At 44.4% G+C, this 23,883-nt stretch overlaps 1 protein-coding gene across 1 annotated transcript; it reads left to right on the top strand.

Annotated features, from left to right (window-relative positions):
* Positions 1–15,714: 15,714 nt before the first annotated feature.
* Positions 15,715–22,771, top strand: VAX1 (ventral anterior homeobox 1). Its single transcript, XM_063131579.1, has 3 exons — positions 15,715–15,949; positions 17,511–17,698; positions 22,232–22,771. Exons 1-3 carry the CDS (start codon positions 15,715–15,717, stop codon positions 22,769–22,771), a joined length of 963 nt encoding a protein of 320 aa, XP_062987649.1.
* Positions 22,772–23,883: the final 1,112 nt, after the last annotated feature.

The raw sequence follows: 23,883 nt of genomic DNA, 5'->3' as shown, positions 1-23,883 counted from the left end.
GCCTCACAGGGATGGTTTGCATTACTGGCTTTGAAACAATCCTTGGCTCACTTCCTTGTGCCCCCAGAAATGTCTGCTGCCTGCCTGCCTGCCTGCCTGCCTGCCTGCCTGCCTTCCCCCCCGGGATGCTGCTGTGGTGGGGCATCTGCCGGGACTGACTCCCCCATAGATTTATGGCATATCTCTGCCTGCCTCTCTGCCCACCTGGTGCCTGGGAGATGGACTTTGTGGTTCATGCCCAGCAGCCTCCGGCATGCTTGCTCCCAGTCGTCCTCCTCTGTGCTCGCCTCAATGCGTTACTGCTGGCTTAGAAAGAAACAAGTCATCCTTGCCACACTTCCTTGTGCCCCCAGAAATGTCTGCTGCCTGCCTGCCTTCCCTCCCTCCTCCCCTGCCCGCCTCGCAGGGATGGTTTGTGTGTGTCTTACTTTGACTCAGGGGATAAGTCCTTCCTGCGCTCACTTAGACTTTTTGAAGTTCCAAATCAATTTTTCAAGTGTGGAAGAAGATTCATATTTAGGGTTATCTACTCCCCAATTCATGGCATGTTGGGATTTCCTTTGAAATGGCCCCATTGAGCTGTCTGCAGCTTTAAATCCCTGAGATACTGGGGTGTCCGATTTTCAAAAAATCCCCCAAAATCAGGGGAGGCTTGGATTGGCTTGAGTCTTGGCATGCATGTGTATACGTGCATGAGGTGTCATGGTGCTGAGTTTGAGGTTTCTAACGTGAAAATTGACAGAGATATAGAAAGGGGTGTGTGAACTGGGGTTAGGGGTGCTGCATTAGAGGTTAAAGCCCCCCCAAAATCAGGGGATGATGGAATTTGCTTGAAACTTGCCATGAATGTGGATGTGCCTGCTTCCAAGTTTTTATCTGTCAAAATGTCGGAGAAAAGTCCATGTCTGAAAATGGGGTGTCCGATTTTCAAAAATTCCCCAAAAATCAGGGGAGGCTTGGATTGGCTTGAGTTTTGGCATGCATGTGTATACGTGCATGGGGTGTCATGGTGCCGAATTTGAGGTTTCTAACATTAACAGAAAAAAAGTTGTAGGCTTTTTTGGATTTCAATGCAAGCCTATGGGGGGGAAAAGGGGAGCTCTGATCCGGATCCGGAGCTTCGCAGCGAACTGGAGCGGACTATAGGCGGAGCGGAGCGGACCTGATCTGGAAGTTGCAGATCTGGAAGAGAAGCGGATCGGGGGGTCCGTGCACACCCCTAGTAATTTCCTTATTCTTCTTGGGATTGCATTCTCCTTAAAGGAGCGGGTTCTTAATTTAGGGGTGCTTCTTGATCCATCTTTGTCACTAGATGCTCATGTGGTCTTGGTTGCTAGGGGCGCTGTTTACAAGGTTTGGCGGGTGCACCTGTTATGCCTATTCCTGGATGGAGAGAGTTTTACCACAGTGACACATGCAATAGTAACCTCTGGATTGGATTATTGCCATGTATGCTATGTGGGGCCGCCCTTGGAGAGTGTTTGGAAATTGAAGCTAATGTAAAATGCAACAGCTAAGATGCTTAGTGGAACATCCTACCATGCACATATTACATCAGTGCTGAAAGCTGAGTTTAAGGTTTTGTTGTTGATGTGTAAGGATATAACTAGCTTGGGGCCAGGCTATCTGACAGAGTACCTACATCCATATAGACTACAGCAACAACCCTGCTAGTCATGCTACATTTGGCAGAGAAGCATCTTATGGTGAATTGAAGGAAGGCCTTAAATGTGGTGGCCCCCATACTGTGGAATGACCTCCCCATAGAGACCTACAGTACTATTCTTGCAAGCATTCCTAGACATTGAATTTTAGTTCCAGCTTTGTTTAATTTTGGATATTTGTTGTATTGGTTTTATGATGAAAGGTGTTCTATAATCTTTCTATCTATTATCTATCGATCTATTGATCTTGTTTACTTGTTCCAGGTTTTCCAGTAGCAGACAGCATTCTATATTGTGTTATAGTGGAATTCACTCAGGTAGGTTATCAAGCTGTCAGGAATGAGTGAATAAGGAATGCAGAAAAGGTTTTCATGAATGGGTTGTAGAAGGTAGACCATGTAATTCAAAGACTAGTTGCCAGCTTGGTTCAATGTGGTACAGATTCTGAGTCTGATTTAGAGCCTATATATGTTCTGTAATTGAAGACCATGCAAGGGATCACTACCTGCAAAGAAAGTTAAATGGCAGCCCTTCAGCAAGTAGGCATGGAAAATTGTAGAGCTGGGAAGGAAGGCTCTAGTAGACAATTCCTTGCTTTCTGGCTGCAGATATGTCCAGCAGTGGGATGGACTTGACCAAAGGACATATGAGTTCGCACAGGAAATGATAATGCTAGGCAAAACTCCAGTCATGCCTTAAACAGCCTTCCAGTTGTTTTGGACTTCAACTCCCACCATTCCTAGCTATTGGCCATGCTGTCTGCAGCTGATGGGAATTGAAGTCCAGAACATATGGAGGGCACTGGGTTTCAGACGAGGCCTATCAGGTGGTCTCTAAGTCAGGCTGTGGGGTTTCCAGAAGAGTTCTGAACTCAGAGACGGTTTCAGTGTGTCTTGTATTAAAAACAAAACACGATCAATTCTTGAGAAATTATGCACATAGTTTGAGGTGACAATTCTTTTCTGTCTTGTGCAATCAATTAATGTACAGTGTTATAAGATAGTTTCTAACTTACGTCAGAATCCTGCTTGATTAAACAACCATAGCATTATGCAGCTCATTTTTTAAATTATAACAGTTGCAGTGGAATTGCATGGAAGCAAGTCCTGTAATATATTCGGGGAAAGTGCACCTTTTTCCAATGTATATTTTACTCCCTTTTAATTCAACCTGGAATTTATTCCCATATTATGTTAAGAAGGAGAAAGGGGAAGTGTCCACTGTCCAATGTACACTTACGGGAGCCTGATTGCCACCATCAGGCCTTCTCTAATTCACTCATACCAAGCAAAATAATTCTACGCTTCACAATCTTTCTTTGTACATACATCCTACCACACCTATAATCAGTCATTTTCATCACTGTTTCCAGGAGCTTTTCAGACTGCCAATAAATATACCTTACAAGGCAAGTGACCCACATGGAACATGGCATTAATGGGAGGGGAGATTCCTACCACACTTCTCTTTCAGGGACATGCTTTACATTTCTCTAAGACCCCCTTTTTTCTAGTATCCCAATAAATCCTTTTGTGGCATTTAAAATAAAATAAAACCCTGCAGACACAGATTCAGAAGAAAGTGGCACTGATGATATCTGCAGCATTTCCCTTTCCCTCTGAGAGTCCTGAATGTTCAGAGGCCATCCGATTATTTCACTAATGTAGCACATTGCAGCCACTGTGTAATACCTTGCATTTATCCATGATCAATGTCACTTCTTGACGTGCTGCCCAGTTCCCCCACACGCTTATGTCCCTCTGTCAAAAAGCAAGATAAGCCCAAACTGCCCTGAAATCCTCCACAGATTTTTAATAACTATCACCATGGGCAATTTCTCTTGCTAACCCTGCTTTTGCAGTCTCTTACAAGTCATTAGGAAGTATATTGAACTCTATGAAGTGCCCATTTGAAGAATGAGTCAATTAAAGGTAAATTCTCACAGCTCCAGAGCCACAGGTCAAAACCAAGAATATATTGTAAATGTAGACTTCTCTTATCCTGTGTCACACCAGCAAATAAAGTTTTCTTGCCTTGTATCCCCTTCTTCAGCTTTAGTGAAGAAGAGGAGACTATAAGATGAAATTACTTTGTTGCAGATGTCCAGATATTGAACCTGACATTTCTGAATACCCCTAACTTCTTATGGAAGGGGGGGCATATTGTTGTTCAAATGTCTTATTCATTGGGTTTGGTTACTAAAATGATGATTCAATTATTAAAAATATTGAAAAAGGGGGAAATAAATTTGAAGTGCATGAAAGCTTTGATGCCTTTGTGAAGACGAGAAACTTAAGTCAAACAATAACTATGGAACATGGTATGAAGACTCCCATACATAACGATTGTGGAGCCCAAGTTGGGACCAGCCCATATGCAAACTCAGAAACAGGTGAGACATGGTCAGAGAAGGAGGAGGATCTCATCCGGCCATAGCACATATGAGGACTAAGGGAAGTTCACATACTCTGGTGGGCATCCTAAGGCTGCCACTGAGGAAGACAGCAGATCCAAGGAATCTGTAGTTAGGGGATTCATTGCCCCATGATTGCCCCCCTCCCAGTTCCATACCACCACCATCAACCTCTTGACCCCAAGAACAAAAATGGCTATGAGCCTGAGTTGAAGCTCAAACCAGGAGGCTCAATGCACACCTGGCAGCATGAGGCCTCCCATCCTTGAGCTGTACTCAGGATGCAGATATAAGGGTCAAAGCATGCTCAGTATGCTCCTTCTGCTCTGCTTCTTGTGAGCTAGTAATCTAACTCTTTGGCTGGATAGCTCCCCTGCTGCTTCAGCACTTCTTTCTTGGGCCTGATCTTGCCCTGCAGGACAGCTGATATGATGTGAAATCTAGCCACACTACTCAGGTTTGACACAAAACATTGTGTGTACTTTGGTCCCCACTCAAAACGGCCATGCAAGAGTGGTCTATGATGAAGAACTGCAGTTTTAAATGGTACTGCTAGCAGTATGGGAACCATTTGTTGTCAAAAGATGTTGGAAGTAGTACAAGATGCTTACATGTTTCCATTTATTATCAGGAAGATTCCCCCACTTCATCTCCAAACCAGGCAATAGTGCAAACTACTAAAGGACAGACAGTGGATTTCAAATGTTACCTTTTTACTTAAAGATGCAAAGTGTTTGCACTTCTCCGATGCAAAAGCAAAGCGGAAGTAGTCAGTTCAGGTAAAGCGAATGGATGTGCCAATGACCCCCAGCACCATTGATCAACACTACAATTAGAGGGTCGTGAAACCTGTAGTTCCTTAACTCAGGAAATGCAACACATGCCCCACAAGGCCTGAATTGTCACACACACACACACACACACACACACAGAGAGAGAGAGAGAGAGAGAGAGAGAGAGAGAGAGAGAGAGAGAGAGATGCCCTGCCCCCACACCACATTTCCCTCCCCAGAAATCCTGATACAGACCACTTGTTGGTAGCAAAAGCTATGAAAGAATAGTCTGTATAAGGTACTCTGGAAGAGCAGCTGGAGGGAAGGCTAGCAACAAGGAAAGAGCAATCTATATCAAGATTGCTGGGATGATTGCATATGTGAATGTGTATATGTGTGTGTGTTCCAGGATGTTGAAGAAATCTGCAATAGATCCAAATGAGTTCAAATTTCTATGAAACTAACCTGCGGATTTGACAGTGGACTGTTTTTTTTTCTGAGTCAGATGGATTGTGCAGACTTGAAAACCTGTTTCCTTCTTTCTTTCTTTTTTACTTTTGGGGAGATTTGAGCAATTTGGTTAATTTGCAAATGAACAAAATTCTCATACAGAAAATCCAATTCCATCAATGAGCAGCTGATGGAACAAAGGACAAACTGCATAACACAGATGGAGCAAATTTAACCAAATCTGTACATCCCTCATGTGTATATGTACGTGGATGTGCAGCCCCAGAACCAGCATCACATGCAGCCCTCAAGACCAAAAAGGTAGTGCATACCTGTTTTACCTGAACTGAGCAGGAAAAGAGTTGAGAGAGGATGCCATGCCTTTCCTAACAACCACCCACCCCTCAAAGTTGGACTGACCTCGTACTTTGAGAACAATGGGTGAAAAAGTTCCAGACTGGATGATGGAGACAGTGGGTGAAAAGCACAGACACAGATGATGATTGGGCTAGTGATCATGTATCTTGCTGTTCAGGTGACTAGGTGCTCATCTATACCAAGTGGTAAAGAGTGCTTTAGGATAAGATAGGGATGCAGTAGTGGTAAAAAATATTGTGGTAAAGATGGTCAACTGTATACACCCAATGTGTCTTGTCAAAAGCTGTTTTTTTTAAAAAAAAAAAAAAAAGAACAGGCAAACATCTCTCAAGTATGATTCAGGTAAACCTTTCCGATATTCTAGCTCAGGACTAAAATCTGCCTTGTTGAAGCCTTACTTGCATGAAAGTGTGTGTTTGGGGGGGATGAGTATTTTGGCAGTGAAACATAAGAGGGCTGAGTGAGAAGATCTCATATTTTAGTCAGGCGGTGGGATGGACGGATGGATGTCAAGAAAATAATGAATCATATTGGAGGGTCTGATCAGTGCCAGTTCAAATATACAAAAGAAGAAGAAGCCCCACCAATACACACACAAAACCTTCTCACATGATGCACCCAGACAGTCCCTGTGTATTCATGCGGAGATAAGTGACCCAGTCTATGTCGATTGAGAGACCCACGGCTGTGTTACTGGATATTGTCCTATGTATGTTTCTGAGTCTGGGATAATGTTCTAGGATTATTTATACAGTTTGTGTAAATATTAAGCCTCCCTTTTTTGCCTGTCGCTAATATATCGAATAAACTGGTTTTTAAAAAATACTTGGTTAAAATTGTACCTATTTTTACTGAGTTTATTTTAACATTTTATTTTCCTCCAGCAGAGAACATAGAGCCGATGTCTTCAGTTATGGTGTTTTGTTTCCAAGCTCTCTTTTGTACATTGTAAATAGCTATGACCTGGAGAGAGGCCAAGTCTTATTTGTCTCCCTTAATACTGAAGATGTTTAGCACATGTGGGTTAAACAGAATCTAAAGACTTAAGTAAAAGGGTTTGGTTTGGCTGAGAATAAATCTCATGAGATTGTCTACCTCTTAAGTGCTTCACCTTTTATACAGGGCTAAAATGTATAGGTCTGAGACTGCAGGCAGATAAGCATTTATTCAGAGATTGTAATCTACTGAATTATTAATAGAAATTTGGCAACTGGTCACTAGAAAAATGGAACTGTACTGATGAATGAGAAATGCTTGTTTCTACCATCTTGTACCATTCTATTATGAAATCTTGTGACCACATCTGTTTGGTTTTTTATATTCCCACACATAATTTATTATTACTTTCATGCGTACACCACAGATTTTCCCTTGCATTTTACCAGAGAAGAAACTGGAATACAACCAGACATGCATTCAGAATATCTCACTGAATCTTCTTTCCACATGGCTTTTATCAGTGAAGGCATACATTTATGCGTGTGTAGAGGGGCATCATATACAGGTTTGGATCCAGGTTCTACCTGCCGTTGATGGAAGTACTCTGCTCACAGAAGGTGCCTTCACCCAGTTTTTGAGGATCCTTCCACCACTCACCTCAGAGTCCCCAACCTGCTGTGTATCATTTTCAGGGGGCTAAAGGGGTTTCCATGGGAAGCGGGAACTAGGAAGTCTGCTTCCACCAGCCCAGTTGCATCTTCATTTGGATCCAACCCATACTTTTTTTACTCTCTAAAGATGTTCACATGTCATGTATGAAATGGCTCTGAGTAATAGCATTGAAAAGACTAAGCATTCTATAGCATCACAATCTGTAACATAACATCGCATCAGCAGTTATGAGTCAATCATGTGCTCCACACCCGAGCCACAGCATGACCTCACACTAGTGAATCTACCTGAATACTCCTCCATGAAAAAAGCAAACTCCTTATACATAGAAAACTATGTATAGTTTTCTCTGCCCCCACAGCCCTCTGCACTCATTGAAAGTCTGCTGTAAAAGGTTTCCCAGATACTGAAGGTAGCATGTAGCCATCAAGACAAGTAGCCATTGATCACTTTCTCTTCCATGAATTTGTCCAATCCCCTTTGAAACCAATTGGAATTGGTGGCAATCATTACTTTTTGAGGAAGTAAATTCTATACATAGTTTAACTATGTGCCGTGTGGATAAGTAGTCCCTTTTTTCTGTCCTGAATCTTCCATCCATCAGCTTCATGGGATGACCCTGGGTTCTAATATTATGAGAGAGGGAGGAAAAGATCTTCCTATACATTTTCTGCACACCATGCATAATTTTGTGCACCTCTATATCATGTTCCCCCTCATCTTTTTACTAAGATAAATAGTCCAGGCTGCTGTAGCCTTTTCTCATAAGGAAGTTGCTCCAGCCCCTTGATCATTTTAGTTGCCATTTTCTGCACTTTTTCCACCTTTACAATATCCTTTTTTAATTGTGGTGACTAGAACTGTACACAGCATTTTAAGTGTGGTCACCATAGATTTGCTTAAGGGGAGCATGATCTTGGCAGCTTTATTTTCAATCCCTTTCCTAATTATGCCTAACATGGAATCTTCCTTTTTCACAGCACCCACACATTGGATCAACATTTTCACTGAGCTGTCCAGAGCAAACCCAAGTTCTCTTTCTTGTTTGGTCACTGCTAACTCAGATCTCATCAGCTTATACCTGAAGGTGGTGGTGGGGTTTTCGGGGTTTTTTTCTTTTCTTTCCCCAGCGTGCATCACTTTACCCTTGCTTACACTGAACACAGTGACTATGTATGTAGTATTGCATTTATATCCTGCCTTTTTTCCTCCAAGGAACCCAAGGCGGTGTACGTAATCCTCCTCCTCCTCTCCATTTTAACCTCTCCATTTTAACCTCTCCAACAACCCTGTGAGGTGGGTTGGGCTGAGAGTCTGTGACTGGCCCAAAGTCACCCAGTGGGTTTCCATGGATGACTGGGGACTAGAACCTGGATCTCCCAACTCACAGTCTGACACTTTAGCTACTACACCACACTGGCTCTTGCTATTGACTATGCTATTGACTCTTGCTAACGACTATGCTGTTCAGTGCCGGCTCCGGGTTTTTGAGGGCCCTTGGGAAAGACACTCTCAATGGGCTCTCTCCTTCAGTGAGTCTTACCTTCTGACTCCCATTGCTATCAACCTCTATTGTCCTTCTTGCACTTTCTCACCATTGTTTCCACTTGCTTGCTTGCATGCTTGCTTGCCAGGCAGAGAGCCAGTGAACAAGGAGGCAGGGGCATCTGTGGCTCCTCCGTCTCACCACCACTGTTGCCTAGGCTAGAATGAGAGGCAGGTGAACAACCAGGTTGCAATGGTGAAGAGGTTGCAATGGTGAAGAGGAGAACTCCAGGGGGTTCGTGTCAGTGGACCCCTGCTGCAGCATGGGCCCTTGGCAAGTACATGGCCATGGCCTACCTTTGACCCTGGCCCTGGCCCTGATTTTATGTCTCTCATCTCTACAACACATTTGCTGCTAAACAGATGTAAAATGGAAGAAGAAGGTCACTGTTAAGAAGAAGAATGTTCCACAATGCTTCTAAAAAGAAAACAAAAATGACCACATGATAGATATAGATATATATTAAAAATGTATATAAGTCAAAGGAGATGAACTGACAGACATCCATTGGATTAACTGGATTTTGGAATAAGCATGTAATACAAGAGCACAATGATTAACTTCAAAATATTTTTATTTAAATGGTATAATTGAACTAAACAGCTCCATCTTTTAATTATGCCATACATGTGGAAATTGGTATTACTGAAGCATGGGGAATATGTCATAAACACACCCAGACACTTTTAACGAATGTAATTATCACTTTCCTTTCAGTTTTACAATACAGCAGTGTTGCCTGGTTTATTTTAAAACACTTATGTGTTTTTACAAATTCAAAATACATTTTCTCTTATTTCCTCTTGTAAAAACATATTGCTTCCCTACAGACTATTGACACTAGCACAATCATCTTTACTCTTACTTATGTGTGTATTTTGCACAGATTAGCAGTGCCAAGAACAAAATTTTAGGACAGACACAAGAACCAAATGCATACAACTGTCCTGTACAAAACAGAATTGCTCCAGTTACGGGGGGTGCGGAAAGGGTGCTGCCTTTTACCTTTTGTGATGGTCCCTGGAGATGCTGTTTTAAGAAGGTTACCAGGAGTCACAGTTTGGGTAGAATTGGTGACTGTCAGTTGGCATTCATTAAAAGTTTCCCACTCCACCTGTCACCCATAATTAAAGCACTGACAAAATGTTTCATATTTTTATACTTGCTCTTGGCTTTTTCCTCATCCACAAAAGGTGTTTGCTGTTCTCAAGTTCTTATTGGAGAAAATTGCTGTTCTCGTTTCCATCTATTTTAGGGCTGATTTGAGATGCAATTGTTCCATGTTCTTGCCTTAAAGACTTTGGCCCAGTTCAGTCAGTGGCACACTGCACATGGGGATGCTCTCACCTTGTGACCAGTGGGGACTCATGTGGTGTGAACTGGCAACTCCAACTGGAGCCTAAGCTGCTGCATTTTGTGTGACTGCCATAGTTCAAATGAGGGCCACGGGTACTAAACAAAATCATAGGCCCCTATAATCCTCTGTATATACTAGCCCACATATACCTATTCACACACAGTCATTTTCTTTCACGCACAAATCATACATACATGCACAGCATCATTCACCTAAAATGCACACCCCTCGTATTGAGTGTTATGAAGGAAGAGAAAGAACTGCAATGGGGGAAAAAACATTTGGGAAGGGGAAGCACAAGGTCCTGCCCCCAGACCACAGGGTCCTTGGGTCGGGTAAACTGTAACATTTTTTTTAACATAATAAAGATCCCTTCTATTGTTCTGTTAAACTGAATGGAACTCTTTCTTTCCATTCACTTCTATGAAGGTACAAGAGTTATACCAACAATGCTCTTCTCTCCCAGGCCCTGGTGGCTATCTTCTGATGGGGAAGAAACCGCTGCAGTTCTGTCTCTTCTGGAAGGGAGGGGGCAACACCAGGGAGTGTGGATGCTGCTAGCCATTCTGCACATGTGCAGAATCTTTCTCTCTGTCTAACAACCTCCCATAGCATTTGTATTTGCCCAGTTGTGGCGCGGTTAGCCCATTGACAAAGAAGTCTCAGGATGACTATCTACTATATTGCATAAATACATATATAATAGAAATGATATCACTGCAATCCCTCCAGCACGTTTACTTGGAAACATTCTCCCCCTGATTTCAAAAGAACTGGTTTTCAATGAAGGACTTGTCCACATGTGCATATTTCTTTCAAGCAATGATTTATATGTGTGAATAAGCAATGATGGGCTGAATACCATAGTCTACAGAACATTCATATCACCCAATTTCATTTCAGATACAAACAATCATGAAATGATAAACACGCATGTTTATTATTTCATGATTGCAACATCAAGTGGAGTGTTGCATGTGGGGATGAGCCATCATGGACCAAAAACCACAGACAAAGTTCTTTAATCACTTCACATCACCTATCACACAGTGGAGTCAATTAACACCCAAAATTGCTGGTAATCAAACATTGAGCAATCAAAAGGTGATAACCAAGGGATGAACCTGCATTTGTGAACCAGTTCTAAGTGTCCTCAGGACAGGGATATTAATTGTTTCCTAGAGGAATTATTGCTATGATTTTTATCACCATTATCCCAAAGAAACATATACAGTACTACATCCTTTATCTGAATAGCCTAGAAGGGCAGGAGGAGATTTAGAATGGCCCATTGTTGGCAGTTTCTATATAATAGAGTGCAATGTACACAAAAGATGCCATGAATGTGGACAATGAGGAAACTTAATAGCTAAGGTTCACATAACTGGCATTCAACTGTGCAAAATAAGTGGAGTACATCTAGATATAAAAGGCCCTCATTCACTGGAGCAATACCTTCAGTACAGTTAAACCACAGACTGCAGGGGGAAAAAGCTGTTGCCACGCATAGATCTTCCTTGTTGCACTGAAGTTTCCAAATGTTTTTCATGTTATGAGATAACCCTTCGTATTAGGACTATCACCTGGTTATCACAGACTGCAGTCCTATACCCACTTATTTATTTTATTACATTTCTATACGACCCATTCACCAAAGCTTTCTGAGCAGTTCACAAAACAAAACTTAAAACCATAAAGCACAACAATGTAACAAAACAGAATATAAAAACCTTGAAGCCCTCTCTCATCAGGTCTTTCGCACTCCCTTGCACCTTCCTACAAGCCGTATGTTTTGAGCTTTTCTAGACAAGGCTTTTGTGTGCTTGCCATTCCTCACGCCTGGTCTTTTAAATGACTATGTCACTCTCCAGCTTCACATCTGGGTTTTTTTTTTAATAGCAATTTGCAGGGGGTGAGGGTAGAGTTGGGAAAATCCAGTATTTTTTGGCGCTGTGAAAGAAAGTACAAGTACAAGAAAGTACACTAGTGTACTTGCATTGCTCTGCTAAACCACAGCACCACCTAAAGATTATGTAGCAGAAAGTAGGAAAGGAAAGGAAAGAAATTAATCCATATAGAGCTCAAGTCTTAATTCTGCAACAAAACTGGAAGTATAATCAGTGGGTTAAACAGCCTCATCTAGAAAAACTCTTTGTTGGTGTTTGTTTTAGAATGTCTAACCCGATTGACAAGGGCTGGGCAATCTCTTTCACTGTGTGTAGAGTGACTCCTGGGTGTGAAAGTCCATGTCTAGAAAGGAAATAAGGTGCATCCATTTCTACAACGATTCGACATAAATGGATATTTAAGACTGATAGCTGATAGATAGGTCAGTAAGGAGAGTAAGTTCCCATGACCTGGAAGCTTACTTAGGAGTAATCTGCACTGAACTCAATGGGACTTCTGAGTTCTGTAGAATTGTGCTATTAGTTGATTAATTTAATTAATTGATACATTTATTAATAGCTCTGAAAAAGAGGCATGCCTTATTTGTTTTTAGATCATGCACACTTGTAGCATCATTTTAGAAGCAGCATTTTCTCCTATGTTAGAAAAAATGGGGAAGCCTCTTTTATGAGGGTGCTTTATATCAGAGGCTCCTTTTAGTCAATTAAAATGTGTAATTGATAAATCTACTTGACTAATCAATTAAACATTGCCACCTTTCTTGGTATACCTATGCCTCCCCTTTTCCACATAAAACCACAGCTTTATAGTACATTATATATTGTCCTCCATTATGGATTCATATTACACACATATATTGATTAATTACTAGCTCATCCTCATACTGAGGAACTGAGGTGGATAGCAACACTTAAAATGACGAGTCAATAAAAATAAGATTATAGTAAAATATAAAATATTGTATACTACTAGGGACTAAAATTATCCCATGCCTGTCTTATCTCATCTACTATGAGGCTGCCTGGAACAGATGTGGCACTGGCAGGACTTCTGGTGAGATATTTGTACTTAGGGCCCCTACACACAATCACCTGGGAATGAGCTAGGCTTGTGGTGGCTTCTAGTCCAAGGTGAACTGGCTAGACAAACCCTACTATCACATGCATACTGAAATTAAAAGACTTCACATGGGAAGAGGTGTACGGGAACAAGAAATTCCATACAAAGTTGAGGGCTTTGCTGTGCAGATTTCCCCAACTGGCTTCTACCATGCACCCAGATGGTTGTATGAAGGAGTAACCATCTATCTCAGACATGAATGCATTTCTGGGAGAAGAAGCCCTTAGAAACCACTGAAAGAGCCAGTGACTGGGTTCATACAACACAGTAATCCACACTCAGTGACTGAATATGGGTTGTTGTTGAACCACGAAATGGTTTGTTGAACCATGGGTTAGTTTGTTGTCTGAACCCAGGACATTTTCTTCAGGGTGGCTTGTTAACCATGGAGTATGACTTATTTTTCTCAAACAAGCCACCTTGAGAATTCATGGTTTGTTGTTGGGTTGTTCAGGGTGGTTAAAAAGCCACACTGCATGGTTAACAAGTCACCCTCACCCATGAGTTCAGACAACACACTAATCAACAGTTCACCCACTGAGTGTGGTTTAGCATGCTGTGTGAACAGCCCCACTCTGTACCTTTGATGTTCAGACTGGACTAGAATAGTCCAGAAAGAGGCTCTTTGGCCAATATTTTTGTTAAGAGATTTCATTTTGCTTCAAGAATCCCTCTTACTTTTCCTGTCTTGATCTGGAGACCTTTAATATACAACCTTGGTGTGACTGGGTTTCCCCACCCCCATCTTCCCACCCTCTGTACTATGGCCTACAGCTTCCAGTCCCCGCTATTCCTCCTCCTCCTCCTCCTCCTCCTCCTTATAACACAGAAGCACCGAGTCTGAGAGTGTGGGGAAGGATGTCTCACTAAAATGCCTGCATTTGTGTGAAAAGTTCCCTCGCTTTCTTTCTCTCCGCCTGGCCCCCTAAAACTCTTTTGTGAATGAGGCCAGTGCAACATGTGGCCTTTCACCCCGCCCAAGAACCAATGCCAGACAGCCACACTCAGAGAATTGTTTGTTAATAGTCCAATTAGATAATTGCCATCTTTCACTCCTTTCGCTCTACATTTCCCATAAAGGCATGAATAAGGAGAGCAGCATGAAGAGGGCTTCTGCCCTGCAAGGTGACAAGAAAGGCTGGAGCATGCTCTTTGCACAAAGCCAGGCGCTTGAATTGAATCATTGTAGCCTAATCAATGGTCTTATTGGATTACTGGCTGTTGCGGTTCTCAAAGATATTGTAGCAGAGACAATGAAATAGCTAGGGGGAAACTTTTTCTCCCCCTCTAGTAGATCACGCAGTTGAGATCTCCCTCCCTCTCTCTCTCTCCCTCTCTCTCTCTCTCTCCTGGATCCATCTGAATACAAAGCAGGCTTAAAAATAAAAAGCAACCAGGAGCCTGTTCTGCAAATGCGTTCACTGTTTGTGAAGGTGCAGAGAATTAGAAAGAAGTAGTGGAGGGGTGGGGAGGGGTGGACACACACAAATATCTGAACCAAATTCTTGGGAGAGAAGAGTTTAAGATGGCTGGCTGTGGAGATAAGGGTTGAGAAGGATTCTTGCTACTTGGTCAAAAAAGAAAGGGGAAAGGGAAACAGATGTGCTTTCTTGGATAAGAACCTGCACCAAAGAAAACTTCTCCTTCTTCATTGTTGGGTGTTAACTTTGGTGGTGACTTGGTGGTAGTTGGCTGAGACCTCAAGATTCCTTTTGTCAGCTTCATGGCTCCTCTCTCCTCTCTCTCTATTTCTTCCCTCGGTGGCTTGATGTCTTAGGCGTGTCTTGGATAAAACCACTCTGTAATCGGGAAGGGTCAAAGGAAAAACTGGAGAAAGTTAATAATGGCTGCTAATGGCTCCTAACAATTCAGGCTGAATCTTGTCAAAAGTTTTTTTTTTCTTCCCCTATTCCTTTTTTCTTTCTCCCCTTCGTCTCCCCTTCTTCTGGAAGTCTCCGTCTTTTGATTGTGTGTTTCCTGAAAGCAAGACCAATCATTTCAGTTTATTCACTGGCTAAACTCGACTTGATTGGGGACAAGCATACAAACCACCCATTACGATGTGATATATTATCCAAACAATTTAGTGTATTCATGAGGTAACCTAAATGTGGAGGCTGCAAAATTACCCGTAATCAATTGAAACAGCGAGTGCGCGTCCCTCTGGGTGTCTAACAACTGCATCCCTCTCCGTAATAAGGGAGGCATTAAATCATTTTAGAGTTGCACTGTGTTGAGTACCTGATCATTGGGGCGCAGGGAAGCTGGACACTCGCACTAGGACGCTGGGACCGAGGGAGCTGCGGATTTCCTGCCTTTCCATCAGACGAACCGACCTCTCGCCTTCAAGGGACTTGCTTGTTACTCACCGATCTGACCATAAGCCGTGCAATATCCAACACACACAGAGAGAGACTTCTCTTCTTCCCACACACCCCTCCTTTTTTTTCTTTTTTTTGGGGGGTACTTTTTTAAAAAAACCCATATTGCACTACATGTTTGGGAAACCAGACAAAATGGACGTTAGATGCAATTCAGAGATTGAAGCCAACCGGATCTCCAAGAACGGGCATAAAGAGGGCAAAGAAAGCAAAGGCTCCGAAGGAAATATTTCGACTTTTTTGAAGGATCAGCAAGGGACGTTTTCGGCCTCTGGCGTCTCGGAAGATTGCAATAAAAATAAATCCAGTGCCGCTGATCCGGATTACTGCAGAAGAATATTAGTCCGAGGTAGGAGCGTCGCGTTATGTTGTCCGTGTTTGAGATCCCTATTAAGGGAACGCTACTTGCCCCCTCCTTTTTTCCCTTCCTCCTCTTTTTTAGTCCAACAAATTCCTGAGATTTCTCAATGTCTAAATTCTATTGATTTGTTTCACAATATTCTTTCCAAGTCTGGGGATATTTTGCTGGGAACTGGAAGGCTCAGCATTATAAATTAACTAGGTGTGTGTGTGTGTGTGTGTGTGTGTGTGTGTGTGTGTGTGTGTGTGTGTGTGTGTGTTCGTAGTTTCCGTTTCTCCACGTTCTTCTCAAGGGGATATTTTTTGGGGGGAGTGGGGGGGAATCGACGACCTTGCCTTCCACGTATTCCTTTCCTAGCTTATTTTTGCTTGAAGCCCCCCAAAGCTGATGCTTACAGCGAGGGACCTACACAGGATGACCAAGTCCCTTTTCTTCGCCCTTTGATTCAGGCTGCAATCCTATTACCTGGGAGTAAGCCCCATCGAATTCAATGGGACTTTCTTCTGAGTAAATGTGTGTAGGATTTCACCATCTCAAACCTTTTGAAAAGGTTCCAGCTTTGAAGTGTCAAAAGAAAAAAAGAGAGCCCCTCATTGCCACAGGTAGGCGAAATGGGTACGGAGGGGGAGAAAAGAAAAAAGAAATATTTCTCTTCGAAATATTAAGAAACACACGAGGCTGCTTCTCTTACTATAACTCTCCTAGATCCTTCGTTTTCTACAACGGGCAGGGAAAATCTGCTGCTTCTCCTGCATGCGGCGTCAGGGGGGAACCAGTTTCTTCAGGGCTGTTTTATTTCACAGGGAACCCCTTCAGGAAGAAGGGTCAGGTATTTGGAGGAGATTCTTTTTATAAAGGTGCCAAGTTTCCTTTCGGTTGTGGTCATTTTTACAGCGATTTTTATTATAACACGTGTCAGATGATGCCCAATTTTTATTTTTATTTTAAAAAATACCTTCACTTAATTCAGTGTTAAAACCTCCCCTTAAAAATACTGTTTAAAATACTGGGTTATTTCTTCTCTCCTCCCGCCTGGTTCACCCCAAATCCACCGGTGCAATAATTTTACCGGATTATTATTATTTTTTAAATGCTTGTTTAAATTCCGAAAGAAATCAAGTTGTGTTTTTTTAAAACAGGCCTCGGGTAAAAATCCTGGCCGACCGGTTGACCAAAAGAGGCCCATATATATATATATATATATATATATATATATATATATATAAATTGGACTTTTCTGTGGTTGAAACCTTATTAGGAAGGTTTATGTACGGTTTCTTCTGGGTCCGTGTTTGGAGTGAGGGGGGGGCTCTCGGCCTCACCATCTCCTTCTTGAGACGGTGGCGGCGTTTGGGGGCGACGGGCTGGGGTTTTCAGGGCTGGGGGCTCGGTCAGCTCAACTGACAGGAGATGTTCCGCTCAGTCCCGAGGTCGATATCCGTTGCCTCTGCGTGTCAGTTCCTGGAGAGGGGTCCCTTCCCGCTGTCCTTTCCTTCCTTCCTTCCTCTCCCTCCTGGGTCTTAAAAGTACCTCCATCTCTCTTTGCCAGATGCCAAAGGTTCGATCCGAGAGATTATTCTCCCGAAAGGGCTAGATCTGGACCGGCCCAAAAGGACCCGTACATCTTTCACCGCCGAACAACTTTACAGGCTTGAGATGGAGTTCCAGAGGTGTCAATACGTGGTCGGACGGGAAAGGACCGAGCTGGCCAGGCAACTCAATCTCTCCGAAACTCAGGTACTAACAACGGGCAAGAGTATCCCACGGAGAGCGATTCACCTCTCCCTCCCTCACACCCGCACACTATATTGCACTCAGACAGTATGGTGCAATGGCTCCAGGGTTACACTTGAACGTGGGAGACCCGGGTTCAACCCCCCCCCCCCCGCTCTCCCCAGTTATGAAGCTTACTTGGGGTATCCGGAGCTAATCCCTGCGCCAGAATCGCAGCCAGCACAACATTGGCCTGGCACGATTCATTGATCCCATCAGTGCACTCCATGCACTAACGTGATCAATGGATCGGGCCAGGCCAAGTTTTGTAGAGAAACGCCGTTTATGGAGATTCCCAGATCTTCCAGACATAAAAAGTCGCCCTTTCCCCGAGGAAGACATTTGACCGCTTTCCACAATACACGGAATCATGGTGATCTGGTAATACCCGGAATGCAGCGGAACATGGGCCAAGAACCCTGGCTTTTCACAGCACGCGTGTGAAAAAAGCGACGATTCAAAGGAGGTCGCACTTCGGGTTGACCGAGATCTGAGCTACTTGGAGGGTGTGGAAGCCCATGATTTCAATAGGGTGTGCATTGCATCCTTAAATACTAAGCTCACCATCCTAAGCATCTAATAAATAAATAGATTTACGAGGAAGTAAGGCCCACCCTACTTTATGAGACTTATTTCCGAGTATCCACGCTGAGGGGAGCGCTGTCAGTCGTTGATAGGACTCTCTAACTGACTTAAGCGGGTTTTTTATTTTATTTTCCAGAATATTTATTCAAGGCATAGAAGTTGTCCTGTTTGCTCACGCTCAGTTACCTATGTTCGAAGAACACTCCGTTGTCTCAAACAAAACATTACAGTAGAAATGTGTTCTCCCTTAAAGGATTGTAAGGCTAGAGCTTAAGTGTCACAAAAGACATCTTGGGAGTTCCAAAAATTACAGAAGCACCTAAACACAAGAAGACCCTATAAGTAGCAAAAGTAAACTATTCAAAACAGAAATAAAGTTCAAAATATTTTCGGGAAGCCAGAGCCTGAAGAGTTAGCTTATGCAGGCTTACTCGGAAGTAAGTTCCATTGTGTCCAATGGGTCTTATTCTCGTGAGCGTTTAAGAGGTGGAAGGAAAAGTCGGTAAGACGCTTCCGCCCAGAGAAGAGAAGGAAGACTTTGTCTAGTGTCTGACCACCGTAACTGTCAGTCTTTTCAGAGTGGTATTATTATTATTATACCACTAATACCACTATACCACTATACCACTATACCACTAATTAACAATAATAATATTATTATTATTATACCAATATTATTATTATTATTATTATTATTATTATTAATAATAATATACAAATGGGTTGCATTCAGTGTTACTCTGAGTTAAGACCTATTCCTTTTAACGAGTCTATTCTAAGCAGGACTAACATTGGGTACAGCTCTATTATTATTATTATTATTATTATTATTATTATTATTATTATTATTATTATCATTATCGTCCTCATCATTCAAGCTAGATTTCTCTATCCTCCAAAGAGCTGAACTTATTTCTTTAGGGGAATTGCTGTAAAATTTAAAAGTCGAGTTTCACAGATCAAGCCTTTGTATGACCTTAAAAAGCATTCGCGGAGAAGTCCTCTCTGCTCCAGTTCAGGCTTGTCTGTTCTGAAGTAAGTCCCACTGACCACGGTGAGACTTACTCCCCCCACCCCGGAGAAGGCTGGCAACTTAAGTGCCACTGGTCGCAATGGGGCTTCCGAGGATGTGTGGTGAGATTTGATAAATTCAAAACTCCGAGCCTGAAGAGACACCTTACATGGAGGGGGATTTCACTTGTATGCCTATTTCAACTGGAGGTTCCACAGCGCAACGAAAAAGTACAGGCCACAAAGGCCTCCCCTTCCAGGAGAACCGATTTTTTTGCAATCTGCCCTTGCAAAAGGGAGGGGAGTTTTCTACTGCACAATCCTATATATTGTTTACTCACAAGTAAGTTCCCTTTAATTCAATGGTGCCTACTCTCAAGTGCAGCGCAATCCTATACATGTCTACTCAGAAGTAAGTTTCATTGAATGCTATGAGGTTTACCATACCCAGGCAAGTAAGCAGAGAATAGCTTTGGGGCCTTAGTCTGGCTTGAAGTTTGCTTGGGTTGAATGTGTCCCTCGTGCAGTTTTGCAGGGAAGGCGAATGGAACCTCAGAAGCATTTTTGTAATACAACAATCAAAGAGGGGAACACAGGTAAAGCCCAACAATCGAATCTTTTGCATCAGGGTGTAACGTTTACTTTAAATGTATCCTACGGATCCCACAAAAAATGAAATCAGCCTACTCTGACTTTTAAAAACGAGCCCTTTTCTTTCTTATCCTGGAGCCATTTGCTGCAAAATAAGTGTAAGTGGGGTGTTGTTATAATTTTAAGGGCGGACCCATTTTTCTGGCAGTGTGTAGAGAGCCGTGTGTATAGCATAAGAGGAGAGAGGGCGCTTTCTCCTGTTCTGCAGCCCAGGAAGGAAATACCGTATGGAAGATTTACTGAATAAGACAGCATGGCCAAAAGATAATAGGATGAGGCAGAAGGGGGAGATAATTATATGATTATAATGAAATGCTTGGGGAGAATTGAAAATATCCCCAAAGCTCAAAAACAGAAAGAGGTGGTAAAAGGCCCTCTGACCTGAAAATATCATGTCAACTGTGTTTGACGGTTGTGGCTACATATTAGCTCATGAAATAGATGGGAAGGAAGGAGGCCAGATCCATTTGGCTTTGCGTTTACGCATCCTGGAGTAAGAGGAGAAAAAGTGCGAGAGGATGGCGAGACGTATATGAGCGGCTTTATACCTCCTCCTCGAAAACCTCACGTCGGAGCATTATTTCAAGGTGAAGAAAGGAAGAAAGAATCAGTGCAAAAAGACTAAGCGTGTAAGGAGTGGTTTCTTATTTCTTGAAAAGATCCTATACTGTAATGAATCCCTCTGACAAGCTAATTAGCATTTCTTTGGCTGTCAGATTTAGCCGAGTTAGTATGACAAACGAAACAGCCTCAGAGGCTACAGCGTGGCACGTGATGTTGATTTGAGTGAAATAGTATTTGAAATGGGGGAAAGGAGATCTAAAGTCGAGGTGTGTGTGTGGAATTGCAGGTGCTTCTTTTATAAGCCTGGAACCGAAAGAAGAAGAAAAAACCAAAAACTAGCAGGCTTGGACGCTCGCTCTTGGGTCTTCGATTGGGAGCGCTCCAGAACACCCTTGCTGCTCTTGCCACGCACAAGATTGTAAGCAAGCAGCCCAGATTATTTATTTATTTATTTATTTATTACATTTCTATACCGCCCAATAGCCGGAGCTCTCTGGGCGCTTCACTGTAAAAACCTACCCCAGGTTTCTACAGATAGGAGGGAAATCTCCTGCTCCCCGAGGTAAAGCAAGTGGAAAGAAAGTGGCACATTCCGAAGACTTACAACACAGTCACAAGCCTTGTATTCAAGATTCGGGGGGGGGGGGGGGCTTAAAAGGGATAAGATGGAGAAAAGGCTAGTGATTAAATCCGTGGTATGGCGTTTCAAAGTGTGTAGAATCTGATACATTATTGAAGTGTCTTTCATTGGGGGGTTTCTTCTCCACGCGGACTTATTTAATTTATGACCCGCCTTTCTAGCAGGAACTGACACTCACGGCGGCTAACAATAAAAGACAACAATTATTACAGAACGAATACATTAAACACGCACAATAAAAGAATAAAAACGGCACTTTTCGGGGGGAAATTCCGTGTTAGGAAAACTCCCGGTTAGAGGCAGGCGGTAGAGGATATTCAAAGACCAGGTGCTGTTGCTTCTCTGTGAAAGAAAGCTTCGTTCGCGGGGTCTGTTTCTCCTCCTCCTTTTGAATCTCTCGCTCACGTAGCCAAGAGATTCCCTCCCTCCTTCCCAGCCCCGATCCTTCTGTGTATGTTTTCCCTGAAGCCTAAACTGTCCACTTGGTGCAATCTGATGAAGTGGGGCTCTCGCCTAAGGAAAGCTTATTACGCCACAATAACTGCGCTCCTCCTTTAAGGTGGCTGCGAAGAGAACCCTTTGTCATTTCTGCCGTTCTCTGCCACTTCAGTAGCACTTTTAAGTGTGCAAGGTGGCTTGATGGTTCTTATCACGTTTCAAATGGCCACACACGCTCTCGCTCGCTCTTTCACGCACGCACGCACGCACGCACGCACGCACACGCAGGCACGCACGCACCCTGGCTGCCCCCTCGATCCACTTGAGGTCCCGGGGAAATCTGTCGTCTCCTAGAGGTCCCCACTGCTGAGTCAGACGAGGCCCTGGCCCAGTCACACGGGGAGAGCTGGGGAAGGGATGGACGAGGAGGGGGCGCCAGCGGAGGGCCACGCCGACCCCTGGCAGGATGGTGGTGGCGAGGGTCCTGCCAATGTGGGGCTCGATGGGCGCCCGCCCCCCTGCCACGGCCTCCTCTTCTCCCCGCTGGGCGCCACGCCGCTGCGTCTCCTCCGCGTGGCTCTTTTCACCCTCGTGGGTTCTTGTTGCAGGTCAAAGTCTGGTTCCAGAACCGGCGCACCAAACAGAAGAAAGACCAGGGCAAAGACTCGGAGCTGAAGTCGGTGGTGTCGGAGACGGCGGCCACTTGTAGCGTCCTGAGGCTGCTGGAGCAAGGGCGGCTGCTCTCCCCGCCGGGCCTGCCGGGCCTCCTCCCGCCCTGCGCCACCAGCGCCTTGGGCTCGGCTTTGCGGGCTCCCAGCCTGGGCAGCGGCACCGGCGGCGGCGGTGGCGGCGGCGGCGGCTCGGGATCCGGCCCGGCGGGCGGTTCCCCGCACCAGCAGCCGGCCGTTAGCGCCGCCGCCGGCCCGGCTCATCCCTCCCCTGGCGGGAGCCACAATCTCTTCAGCCTGCCCGTGCCCACCCTGCTGGGCTCGGTGGCCAGCCGGCTCTCCTCCAACCCTTTAGCCATGGCCGGATCCCTGGCAGGGAACTTGCAAGAACTGTCCGCCAGATACCTGAGCTCTTCCGCCTTCGAGCCCTACTCCAGGACCGCCAACAAAGAAGGCGCGGAGAAAAAGGCCCTGGACTGACTCGCCGCGGCGCCCGCTGTATTTATATTTATAGTTCACTCTATTGGTGGCAATTATTTATGGAACAACCGCAGGTTAGGTGTGCGCCCCCCGCCCTCGTTTCTCCGTCCTCCCCGCCCGCCCCGCTTTCCACACAGCTCTTCCCCGCACCACTTTTGACGGCTTCCGGAGCCCTCCTTTTTGGCCGACCACCAGCAGCCCATCCGCTCCACGCACCAGGAAGGCTTCGCCGATGGGACCCGAAGTGTCAAATCAGTGAAGCCAATCGATCCGTAGCGGCAACCAGGAAGCCACCCGCCCAAGCCAGACACTGGCAGTAAACAGACGGAGGGGCTAGACAAAACATCCCACGACGAAGAGGTGGCGGTGGTGTGAAGGATGGAGAGCGGGGCAGGGGGCGGAGAATACCTTGTCCTATTGCTGACCCACGTTTGTTATCCTTTTAGAAACGGGGGTGGGAAGAGTGACGCTAAGATGGGATGATAGCGGGGAGGGGGGGCAGGAGAAAAAGAGAGGGTTCTTGTCGAATCGGACACCTTTTACTTCAAGTTGGCTGCCACAAGGTGATGATCAAGAAGCTGCGTGTCTGACAAGAGAGCCGGGCTTTGGGGTGTTTTGAGCGAGAAGGATGGTTTGGGGGGGTGTCTGTGTGTGTGTGTGTGTGTATGCACCCGCGTACATTCACACACACACATTCGAAAGTCCAGCCTGGGAGGCAAGCTGGTGTCAAGTTCTTCAAACACCCCTCTCTTATTTTAAAGAAATGCCCCTTTTCTATCAAAACCCTGCCAGAAAAGGGGTGTGTGTTTTTCTACATCACCCTGAAGATGCACACCACCACCTCCACGACTTACACCCACTCACCCCCATCATTTGAAACAAATCTCTTGGACCAAGAACACCGTTGGGGCAAGTGGGATGAGCCTTGCAGCGTGAGACCCTCAGAACGCTCACTTCAACGGGACTCACTTCCGTCCTCAGGCCGCAGTCTCATTTCCCAGTTGTGTATCTTGAGGGGAGTTGGCAACGCACAGCTGCGAAATGACCGATTCTTGAAATATTGAACCCGGCAGTGCTTATGAAAAGGCCACCTTAAGTGAACTGACAAATGA

The sequence above is a fragment of the Elgaria multicarinata genome, chromosome 8 (assembly GCF_023053635.1).
Source record: "Elgaria multicarinata webbii isolate HBS135686 ecotype San Diego chromosome 8, rElgMul1.1.pri, whole genome shotgun sequence".
NCBI classification, from domain to species: domain Eukaryota; kingdom Metazoa; phylum Chordata; class Lepidosauria; order Squamata; family Anguidae; genus Elgaria; species Elgaria multicarinata.
Note: the sequence above shows the minus strand (reverse complement) of the source record. Positions and strands in the feature narration are given on the sequence as shown.